Consider the following 12,221-nt stretch of genomic DNA (forward strand, 5'->3'; position numbering starts at 1 on the left):
ACACCCAAATATGAGTGAGAAAATTGAACTATATCTATTTGAGTTAAAGATTACATGTTTATCATCCCCATACCTAGAGGCATTTCACAGATTTTGCGATATCAAATCTAGAATTTTCTTAACACTCATTTCAAAGGCCTAGAGAAATTCACTTTAAGTTCACATTCACTTACAAACAGTCGTCACTCATGCACTTTATTGACCCTATTTTCTGCTCCCAATTTTAATAAAAACTCTGCCATTTCCCTGTCTCTTCAACAACTAATTGCCTCATTAGTAACAACAGATCTCTGACAGCACAGTGGCACTTAAGAACATGACATTATTCAGTGTGAAAACAAAATGTGGTTTTTCAGGAATCTATCAGTGGTGAATAATCCTAGTTATATTGGAACAGGTCCTCATTTTCTTTTGGATGTCTCAAGCAGACAACAATAGGCAGGAAAAGCTTTGTAGGCACACTACAAATCAGTCAGCAAGCAAACAAATGGCCAATTAGGAAAATCCACAGTCAAAACAGACATATATGCTCAAATGACTTTTGACAATGCCAAACACATTTAACAGAGAAGGAACTGTCTCTTTAAACACTGGATATCCACATGCCAAAGAATGTTGGCCTCTTCTGGAGTGGGTGTTTGGTCCAGTATTTAAGATGCTCGCTGGGATGCTTGCATCCCATATAGGAGCGTGAGTTCGAGACCAAGCTGTGTTTTCAAACCCAGCTTCCTGCTAATGTGTACCCTGAGAGGCAGCAGATGAGGGCTCAAGTACTCGTGTCTCTGACACAAATACATGCCCTAGATTGAGTTGTAGACTCCTGGTATTGGCGTTGCCCCACCCAAGCTGTTGCAGGCATTTGGGGAATGAACAAGCAGATGGAGGATCCTTCTGTTTGTTTCTCTTTCAAATAAATAAAAAATTTAAAACTAACATAAAAAAAATCAACTTGATTTGAACAGAAGAGCGTCTGGCATAGACACTAAAATGCAGCTTGGGATGCCCACATCAAAGTGCCTGGGTTTGAGTCTCAGCTCTGCTCCTGATTCCAGCTTCCTGCTAATGTGCATTCTGGGAAGCAGATGGTAGTTCAAGTAGTTGAGTCCCTGCCACCCATGAAGCAGACCTGAACTTTGTTCCTGGCTTTCAAATTTGTAAAGACCCAGTGCAGGCTTCAGCAGCACATATACTAAAATTGACATGTCCAAGGCCTGGCCATTTGGGGAGTGAACCAGTAGATGGAAAAACTGTGTGTGTGTCCCTGACTTTCTTTCTTTTTTTTTTTTTAAGATTTATTTATTTTTTATTACAAAGTCAGATATACAGAGAGGAGGAGAGACAGAGAAGAAGATCTTCCGTCTGATGATTCACTCCCCAAGTGAGCCGCAACGGCCGGTGCTGTGCCGATCCGAAGCTGGGAACCAGAAACCTCCCCCGGGTTTCCCACACAGGTGCAGGGTCCCAAAGCCTTGGGCCGTCCTCTCCTGCTTTACCAGGCCACAAGCAGGGAGCTGGATGGGAAGTGGAGCTGCCGGGATTAGAACCGGCGCCCATATGGGATCCGGGGCATTCAAGGCAAGGACTTTAGCCACTAGGCCATGCCGCCGGGCCCCCTGACTTTCAAATAAAGAACAATTTAAATGGACAAAGGACTTGAATGGACATCCCTCCAAATAACATATATATGATCAGTTATCACATGAGAAGATCCTCAATGTCAGTAATCAATAGCAATAATGATCTCAAAGTCACAATTAGAAACAACCTGGCACCAATCAGTAGGGCTACGAAAGCAAAACAAAACAGCCAATGTTGTCAAGAAATTGGAATCCTTGTGCATTCCTGACGGAAATGCAAAATGGTACAGCCACTGTGGAAACCAATATGGTGAACACTAAAAATGAAAAATACAAGTATCATACGATCTAGCAATTTCATTTCTGGCTATACACTCTAAAGAAATGAAAGCAGAGTCTCTAAAAGGTATTGTACACCCATGCTCACAGGAAGCATTATTCATAATATTTAAAAATGGAATCAATGAAAATTGCCTATCAATGAATGGATAAGCAAAATCAGATATACATATATGATATAGTATTACTGATCTTTAAAAAGGTACATTCAGATACATAATACAACATGGATAAACAAACCTTGAGTTTATTACAATAAATAAATTAGTCAGTCATAAAGACAAGTACTATTCCATTTAAATGAAGAATTTTCCAAATTTCTAGAATTTCAAATATCTATTGCACCAAAATAAATTTATATTTTATTTTTTCTGAGAACTGTTTGAGGTCCCTTCTCATATGAAGCACTGGAAACAGTCAATATCACTGATGGGAAGTAGAATGATGGTTGGCAGAGGTGGAGTGCAGTGTTTGTTTTGTAAGATGAAAAAAGTTACACAGATGGGGATGACGGTTGTATGACAGTGTAGATGCATTTGATAACTCCAAACTGCACGTTAAAAATTGTTAAGATGGTAAATTTTATGTATGTAATATACATTTCATAACACCTACAAAAATCCAAAAATAATTTTTGAATATGTATGTGCTAAGATAAAGAGAAAAGAAAAAGTAAAAATAATATCTTAGCCTAATGATTGAGATTTGGGGGCATTGTATTGTAATTAATAGTTGAAAATAATACCATTTCCTTTTTTTCTACAGTCTAACTACATTCTGAGTGTTTTTAATTGCCTGTACAAATTTTCCATGCAGTTACATAGATGAACATATTTATAAGCTTCAATTTAGCAGAAACAAAATCTGAAAAGTTTTTATAAACAAATTTTGGGATCTGCTGTGTTGACACATCAAGCTAATCCTCTGCCTGCAGCACAGGTATCCAATATAGGTGCAGGTTCATGTCCTGATTGCTCCACTTCTGATCTAGTTCCCTGTTTATGGGCTGGGAAAGCAAGTTAGGATGGCTCCAGTCCCCTGTGCCTCTGTACCCACATGGCAAATCTAGAAGACGCTCCTGGCTTCCTGACTTTGGAACAGCACAGCTCTAGCCACTGTGGGCATCTGGGGAGTGAACCAGCAGATGTAGACCTCTCTCTTTCTGTCTCTCCTCTCTCTGTAAAATCTGCCTTTCATATAAAAATAAATAAATCTTTAACATTTTTTGTTTTGGACAGACTGATATTGTGATTAGTAGATTAGGCAACTCCTTGTGAAGCTGGCATCTTATTCTAGAGTGAAAGATTGGTCCACTTCTAACTAGCTTTCTGCTGAAGTACCAAAATTTGAAAGGCAGAAAGATCAAAAGATAGGGGAGGAGAAGGGACAGAGATCTCCCATCAACTGGTTCACTCTCTAAATGGCCCCAGCACCCAGGGTTGGACCAGGTCAAAGCCAGGAGACTGAAACTCCATCCATCTCCACATGGGTGGCAAGTGCTCCAAATACTCAGGCCATCTTCCACTGCCTTCCCTGATGCAACAGCAGGAAGCTGGATTGGATAGCAGAGAAGGCCGACTTGAACCAGAGCTCTGATATGGGACACCGGCACGGGCAGGCTTAACCTGCCGCTTCACAATGCTGCCTCTACAATTTGGTTGAGCTAATAAAACCACCAGACAGTGGGCTATCCAGCAGGTAAACTGATGAACAGAGCTCTACATTCCATGTAGGTACTGTATCTAATGAATAGAGTAGGATAAAACAACTCTCCAAAAATGCATTGATTTGAAAAATGTATACATCAAAGCTTGGTTGTACAATGAACAAAAGTATTGTCATAGTCACTCAAAAAGTTGGGACCAGCCAACTTCTAAGCAGTAAATTTGAAGAAAAAAAATATAAACAAGTGAAACTATTTTTGACTTCCATATTCCAAAAATGTCAATGAGCTACGTTTTACTTTAGTGACTTTTACAACAACTGAAGTTAAACTTAGACTGCAAGGTAGAAATATTTTTCAGAAAATATAGTGGAACTTAGGAAGGAGAAGGGACTCTTTTGATAAGTGAGCACCAACTACAGCAGGATATGAAGTGTGTCTGGTAGAAAATGTCTGATTTGAGCTACCCTAGGGAAGGTAAAGTCCAATGTAACCTTACTGACTGTCTTCATCTTCACCTGAAACAGCAAAGATTTTATCTTGAAAGAGACCTGTGGTATCTTCATCTAGAGATGGAATAAAAATACTAGGGTTTTTATAACATGAAAAAATCCAACATTATGGAGGGTAAGGGAAATTATACTCTGAGGGTGATACTTCTGAGTCATAGCTGGAGAATAATTTGCAATGTGATTTTGAGACCGAGGAGAAAGAGAATCTTTTGGATATTTACTGAACTGATTATCTTCTTGAATATCACCGTGAGAGGAAATGACAGTTGGGAGATAACCCAGGGATGCTGTGCTTCGTTGATGTGCGACTTTATCAATAGTGCTCTGATGGTCTGAAGTAGTTTTTGTTTCAAAGTCCCAAAAATGTTCATTGCCAAATTCAGAAGTTGAAAAAGTCATATGCTTTTTAGCATCAGTATTATTTGGGCTTTCAGAAAAGAGTTCTATTTCACTGAGATTAAACATGTCCTGATTACTTAATTGGGGAGTCCAAAAAATGGCACTCTTATAATACGAAACAACGCTGAGTTTGCGGGACGAGAAACGTCTTCGAGATGGAAAGGCAGCAAGTGACTCTGAAAAAGCATTTAAATCGGGGGAACTTGCTTCTTCCTGGGACTCAAAGTTAGCTCTACTTTGCTGCTCAGAAGGGAAAGTATAGCTTTTCTGCAATCTGCCGGATAAATATCGTTTTGCAGAGATAAATGAGGAGGTAGATGTATTTGATAAAGATAACTGTGCACTTCCTCTGGGGGAATGGACTTTATACGTTGCAGATGGATGAGGTACTTTAAAACCAGAAGATCCACAGGCTTGTAAACGAGAGGAGGCTCCAGGGAGCTGCGGTTCTGTGGTAACTCGGTCCTCACAGCAGCAACTAGAGTGAAAAAAGCGCAAATGAGGGAAAAAAAATAGGGAGCAGAATGGACACCTGCCAAAGGATGCTAACGACCTCTTCACTAATAGAGAAAATAATACAGAATATGGAAAGCAGGGTGGGTGAAGGTGATGGTCGCATACATGTGCCCAACAGAATATGTGGGTCTAAAAGGTTATCTCTATCTTCCCACATGGGAGCTCCCCACTCCATCAAACTTTGGGGAGAGAAGCTGAGAATGAGTGAAGCAGTCAAAGAGATAAAGGGAAGCTAAAGGATTCTCTGGAAACACAGAAAACAGAAATTCTGATTTTAGATATAAGAAATGAAAATATCTGTTTGAGACTCTTAACTACTATATTGGAAAGATTTGAGTAGAATAAAATACCCTGTTCACTAGCTGTATTATAAAATAATAACCATGGATGGAGCTGAAGCTATCTGGAGACAATGCTTCAACTAGATACAGACATTCCAGATGGCCAATTGTTATGGGAAGCTAAAGGAACCACTAAAGCTTGGTTTATGATATTTGCAATATTTTTAGTGCACAAAACATGTGACTAAGTGTTTTTAAAGGCTTACCTTAGGCATTCTCCCATATTGAATTTAATCCAAATTAAGTCTTCCCTTCTAGGCCATCATCATTGAGCCGTAATATGCCCTGTGCAGGTGGAACAGGTCAGAACACTGAATATTTAAGCTGCATGTGGAATCAACGTGGTGATAACTCAGAATGTGATGACAAAAACTCTAGAATCTAATGACATCAGTTTAGTATAAAATTATTCTGTGGTCAATATTTATGAAAAGCTGTAATTTGTGAGGTTGTGGAACAAGCATTCTAGCTTCCTTATGCCTAAGGAGTCATCTAAGAATCCAAGAGGTGAGAAAACTGCTGGATGAGGATGATAACCTACATGGCTTCTGCTTACTTCTTTGCCTAAAACAGTCTCTCACCAGGCCATGCCTGTCGTGACCTTGGTCTATTAATCCATTCTTCTTTCACTGAACATTTCCTCAAAACCACAGGCTTTTACACTCTCCAGTGAGATGCAAAAGTGATGTTATAAACTTTTGTGTGAAACTATAGTAAGATGAGTCAAACAGCTTAATTTACTACAAATGTCATTGCCTCTGAGAATGAAACAAATTTTGTCCACTGGGACAGTAAAATGTGCCATCTGATTGCTTAAACCACATGCCAAGATTATGAGAACCTGTTACTGCCACTGTTCATTACCACTTGGAATAATCTAAAAGTAGCATCAACAGAGTTACTAGAAAATAAACACCACCATTCTTTCCTTCTCTAACCCAATGTGGAGTACTGTCTCCATAACAGGTATGTATGTTTATGTATAGCCACTTATGACTTACAACATGCCCACAAATGCTTTCATTTATTGCTCAATATCCTGACCCCATATCATACTAACACTTCTGGTCTTTGTTCTCTTCCCAACATCCAACTCTAAGAAACTCCGGAGCAAATTCTTTTTTAAGAGGAATAAAGTTTTCTAGTTCTCAGCATACAACAGTCTTCTCAATGCCTTGATTTTATATTTAACACAAGCTAAAAACTAATCTCTTACTCTTCATGAATGTCAACAGAAGACATTAACTTGCTGGGTCCAAAAGAAGAGTAACCTGCGTGTAACTCATGGCATAGCAAGCAGCATGTTAACCACAATACTTGCATTGCTATCCCTGGGCCCTTTACCCACAGCAGCAATGTTGAGGAAGACATCGGTCTCCCTGCTGAATTGTGTTACAGGGGATCTAACACACCCATAGCACCACTAAGCAAATCCACTGAACCTGCTCGTACTCCTCAGGGAAGGATCTCATTAGTCAGGTGAAATTTCTTGTCATAATCCTGAAAAATGGTTCAGACACTGTGATTAATGGCTTGCATATTACTGAAAGTTATTTTATTTACTAGAAAGGTAGAGTGAAAAAGAGAAGTAGAGATGTTAAAACTATCCATTGGCTGGTTCACTCCCCAAATGGCTATAATGGCTTGGGCTGGGCTAGATGTAGGCCAGGAGCTTGGAATTCTCTCTGGATCCCTCATGTGAGCACAGGTGCTCAAGAACTCAGGGCTTCTTCTGCTTTCCTAGGTGCATTAGCTGACTGGAAATGGAACAGCCAGGACTCAAACCAGTGTACATACAGAACGCTAGTGTTACTGGCAGCAGCTTTACCCACTATGCTACAATACTAGCCCCAGTCGTAGTGTGCCTTAGAGCCCAGTTGACACCCTAGATTTTCTCAAACAGGTGTGAGGAAGAAAAGAGGCATTCAGCACAATGGTTATATGTATGGTATGACTGTTACTAGTGAGTTGCAAGCTCCTTCCCAGATTTCATCTCCTTAAATGTCAAAATCTAAATGAATGTGTGAATTAAATGACAGGGTCCAGAAATGGAACTGAGGTCCATTTTCTTCTGTAATGTGTATGTGGTCACAGAACTGGACCCTTCACTTTCCCTTATATGACGAATAGAATTGCTGTGATTTTTGGCATACACTGTAGCTACTGGGCCTACTATTAGAGAAGACCTGCAGGAACGTTACGCAGAATGCCAAGATGTCAGGGGCACTGAAACTCATCTGTGGACTTATTATTGAAATGCATGGAATGCTACATACTTCAATTTGTGAAAGCAGAAAAAAAATACAAGAAGGTTACTATGTAAGGCTTTCAGGAAAAACTATCTCCACATTGAAGACAAAGACCAAAGGAAAGTGAGCCCTCTGAGGGCAGGGATCTTGTTGCCACTGTGCTGCCTATTAGAACGTAGCTAATAAGGGTTACCCATAAATATTAGTGCTATAATGAATGGATTTGTAAGTTGGTTTTTTCTGTATTTCTCAATCCACAGCTTATGGTTTTTATACATTTTATGGTAATGTAAACATTGATCAGGAAGATGACACAATGAAAGAGCTTAACCTCATCTAAACTAGTACTCCTTTATTGAAGGTGGCAGGATTAGAGACTTGGTGAGTTCACACATTAGCAGATACTTTCTTGAGACTAATAATGTTTTCCAAGAGGCTGGTAAGTTCCCCAAGCCTATGGAAATGTGTCATGAGAAACCAAATTACTACCTATCAGTATTAACCATGAATGTAAATGGCCTAAACTCATTAATCAAACATAATAGATGATCAGAGCAAAAAAAATCTATCTGTCACCTAGAGGACACACATCTCATCAGCAAAGATATGTGGAAACTGAAAGTGCAAGAATGAAAAAAGTCTAGGCTAATGGAAAACAAAAAATGAGCTAGCATAGCCATTTCTTTATCAAATAATACAGACTTTAATGTGAAAAATACTAAAAGCGATGAAGGACATCACATAATGATTAAAGAATCCACTCAGCAAGAAGAGATCACCTTACCAGTTCCTTATGATGTATTCTTATTTATCTCTAATGTTACTTGGCTTTTCTCTCTTTTATTTGCTAGTCTGGCTAAAGGTCTGTTTTGCTCATTTTCTTAACAAAAGGTCTTTTGTTGCAATCTGTAGTTTTTCAGTTTCAATTCCATTTATTTTTGTTGTGATTTTTATCATTTCTTGCTTCTTATTCATTTTTCCTTTTTTAATAGGTCTTTGAATTGCATTAGATCATTTATTTGACATATTTCAATTGTTTGTAAGCACCTGAGATTACAAACGTCCCTTTCAACACTGCTTTTGCTACATCTCATGGATTTTGATACTTATTTTCATTTCTTCAAAATAGTTTTTTTCCCCTCATTCACAAGCAGGAGGGCAATTTGGGAGCTGGACTAATCTGGCTCCATCCTGCCACCATGGAGGCAGGACAAGTTAGGGCGGATTCCATTCTTGGGGCAGGGGACGGAGTGAACCACTCTGCAGGGTTGCAGCTGCGGGGAGGCGTCTCTGCTAAATGGAATCCAGCTAAGGGTTCAGGCAAAAACCACCCCGCAAGGAGGTGGATGAGCCCTTGCTTTGGGCGACCAGTGCACCAATTGGTGCCAGGCTCTGCCTGCTGGCCGCCCAGTGGCGAGCCCTGGGGCTTTCATGATTTGTATTAGCTGCTCAGGGACACTCATGAATTAGACCAACTTTAGTATAGGTGAAACGTGAATTTCTGGCGATTGCTAGTGATAGAGACATGTAACTTTGCGCTTGCACCTGCTGGTCTACTTTAGTCAGGGATGCTGGGCCACAGTGTCTGGGGCAGAGGCCAGGACAGGAGAGGGCCTGAAACAAGCTGAGTCAGAACAGCTACTGTCGGGTGCGTGATCTGCAGCTAGCAGCAGGCCAAGTTAGACAGCTGGGGGGACACGCTAGCTGGGTTGAGGTTCCCACCAAGGGGCATGTGTGCTGGAATGGGGGCTGCGTTCTAACTAGGAAACAGTTGTAGTCTCCCATGGCACTAGTATGGCTGGGATTGGATACACCAGGCCAGGCCAGACCCCAGTACCATCTGGTGTCCTGGGGAACCAGGGTAGATGTGGGACTGACTAGGCTAGGTCTCAATCCCCTGCTTAGCCATGTGTGAGCTGTACATGGGTATGGACGAACCATGGCTGGGCTGAAACATCCAACAACAAGAACCAGAATGGGGTAAAAGCCAGCCATGAAAAGCCACTGTTCCTGCTAGGACAGAAGGTGAACTGAGAAGGGCTGGCTCATGGACCCCCTGATATGCGCAAAATAAGCACAAGAAGTATGATAGAAAACAGCCCAGAATAGGCCATGGAAAGTTTCCCACTGGCAGACATTTGGCATGGATCAGGGGCGGACCAGGCTGAATCAGTTCATGTCATCCACTGGCAAACCCGAACACCAGAGGAGAGTGTGGGTCGGGCCAGGTTTGGTCGCGACAAAAACTAGTGCACAATATGGAATGCCAGGGTGAGATTACCTGTACTGGATTTGAATGTAGCACCCAACCAACACGCGTGAGAACCAGGAAGGGAGAGGGCACAGCCAGCGGGGGGATTGAGAGGCTGGTCCCCTTGCCGGACAGCTACTCTCACTGGATAGCGTGGGCTGGGATGGGGACGGACCAGACCGGGCAGGGCTGCAACACCTGAGCGCGGCATGTTGACTAGATCAGGGAAAAGCCAGGTTGGGCTGATTATTCCTGCCAGTTCTAGCATAAATTGGAGCGGGTGAAGGTTGTTTGGGCTTAGCCACAGACAGCTGGCAGAAGCTGGCACTGGGGGCTAATTCTGTCAAGTCAAACCACAGAACCACCCAAAGAGTGCATAAACCGGGACTGAGAGAGACCTGGGAGGGAAGTGGTGGGGTTCCCCCCTCTTGGGTCACTACTCCCGTGGGAGGGCATGAAAACTAGGATGGAGGCTGGAGTGGCTAGAAGGAGAGGCACTCAGCAACATCCCTGAGGGCTGGATAGTTGAGTTGGCTGGAGGGAACTAAGCTTCAATGCCCATTGACAGGTATGGGAGCCAAATGGGAAGCGGGACAGACTGGACTACTCTGCGATGCATACTGTCAGGCCAGGGTGGGGGGCGGGCCTGGTGGGGGTTATTGTGGGTCGCCCCAACAGGGCTGCAGCCCCCACTGGTTGATGAAAGGGTCGAGTGCGTGCTGGGCATAACCAGGCTGGACTGCAACACCCTTGGTTCCAGTGCAAGTCAGGACTGAGAACGGAGCCAGCCCAGTGACTGCAACCACCAGCTAATCGTGGCGATGGACTGTGCCGGGCCCGGTGCTTGCTGGAACATGTGGGAATCTGATCTGGGAATACCTCAAAGTTTCTTTGGTGATCTCCCCAATCGAACTGCTGGACTCAGAGCCCTGGCCAGGAGAGGACGGAGGACGGAACAGGTCAATCAACCACCTCAGCTAAATGTTGGACAACGAAATACTGGGCAAATGAAGACTCTATGATGGGCTGTGACAATCAGTGGATTCTTCAATGACCTAATCGAGCTGGGAGTGGTGAGACTGGCAGCGATCCATAACTGGAGGACTATTAAGACCACTTGAGCAAGTATCTCAGAGCATGCCCCACATCCAGGACTTTGGGCGGGTGGGAGACTGGGTGGGGATTCTCCCTCAATATCCCCCTTCACCTCAGATACATAAATAGTATAATAAAAATATATATTATGAAAAAAAGTTTTGTTTCTTATTAATTTCTTCAGTGACACATAGGTTATATAGTAGCATTATTTTTTTAAGATTTTTCCTTTTCATTTCCATAGTGACACAGTGGTTACTCAGTAGCATATTGTTTAACTTCATGTTGTCACAAATTTTCTATTTTTCTTACTGTTGTTGATTTTGTTTTATGGCTTTTCATTTAAGCAGATGTATAGTAACTGTGTAATAGAGCATATCCAGATATGAAGATACAATACAGGATGCATCTCTGCAGCAAATCAAGGATGAACTCCCAACAAAACAGTTAAATATACCTTAGCAATAGGATGCTGGAGTCTGCCAGTGTCCATATCTACAATGCCAGGATACACTTAAAGAGAAGAAGCATAGACTTACGACTGTTTCTGAAGGACTATACTATTGTAATAATACAGCAGAAATCAGTGGGGGAAGGGGATTTAGGGAGAGGAGAGGGGAAATCCCAGATCCAACAGAATTGTATCATAAAATAATTAAATAAAATAAAAATAAATGAAAACAAATAAAATAAAAAACATCACGCTTAAACAGAGAGCGAGAGAGACTATAAGTAATAGTATTGTTTCTTCCACATGCTAGCCCAACACCTAAGTGTAATGCTGCTAATGCGATGGCTCACCATTAGTTTCATAGTTATGTCCTCTTTGTTTTCGCTTCTGACTGCTTTTCTTTGACAGGCTTTTCCTTGTTTTTTCACTCATGCTCTCTTTATTGACTTCTTATTTCATGGTCAACTACTCCTTAAGTTAAAATATGAAAAGCAGAGCGTGAAATATAGCTCTCTAAGCTTGAGACCAACTTTTCGGAATAAAGATTCTCCTTTCTAAATTTAAAGTCAAATTCCTTAAGATAAGGGAGTACTTCCTTCTGGTATCCACACTGTTACTTCTGATGCGTTTGTCCAGGGCTAGATCACGTTTCTGTCCTGAACACTATCCAACAATTATTTTTTCAGATCTTATCAATTAATGATCTCCTGTACACAAACACAAAAAGCAAAGTTCTCATTTTAATTGACCAACAGCATCACAAAAGATTCCTGTTAAACATATTTTTCTAGTTCAAACAGTGGATAACACGTTGTGACTCCAATCTAC

General features: G+C 41.5%; 1 protein-coding gene across 7 annotated transcripts in view; it reads right to left on the minus strand.

Moving 5' to 3' along the window:
• The window catches only part of RMDN2 (regulator of microtubule dynamics 2), a 63,616-nt gene that overhangs the window by 41,919 nt on the left and 9,476 nt on the right, over positions 1-12,221 (minus strand). For 4 of the 7 annotated variants that reach the window (XM_058668061.1, XM_058668062.1, XM_058668063.1 and 1 more), the window contains exons 1-2: positions 5,554-5,697; positions 4,318-4,968 (exon numbers count right to left, since the gene is read on the minus strand). The exons of 2 other annotated variants lie outside the window; for them this stretch is intronic. In XM_058668061.1, coding sequence (XP_058524044.1) covers positions 4,318-4,968; positions 5,554-5,570 — 668 coding nt within the window. In that variant the 5' untranslated portion in view covers positions 5,571-5,697. Of the gene's footprint in view, positions 1-4,317; positions 4,969-5,553; positions 5,698-12,221 lie in introns of those variants that run through there. One more of the 7 variants, XM_058668060.1, reaches the window with a different exon arrangement.

The sequence above is a fragment of the Ochotona princeps genome, chromosome 8 (assembly GCF_030435755.1).
Source record: "Ochotona princeps isolate mOchPri1 chromosome 8, mOchPri1.hap1, whole genome shotgun sequence".
NCBI classification, from domain to species: Eukaryota; Metazoa; Chordata; class Mammalia; order Lagomorpha; family Ochotonidae; genus Ochotona; species Ochotona princeps.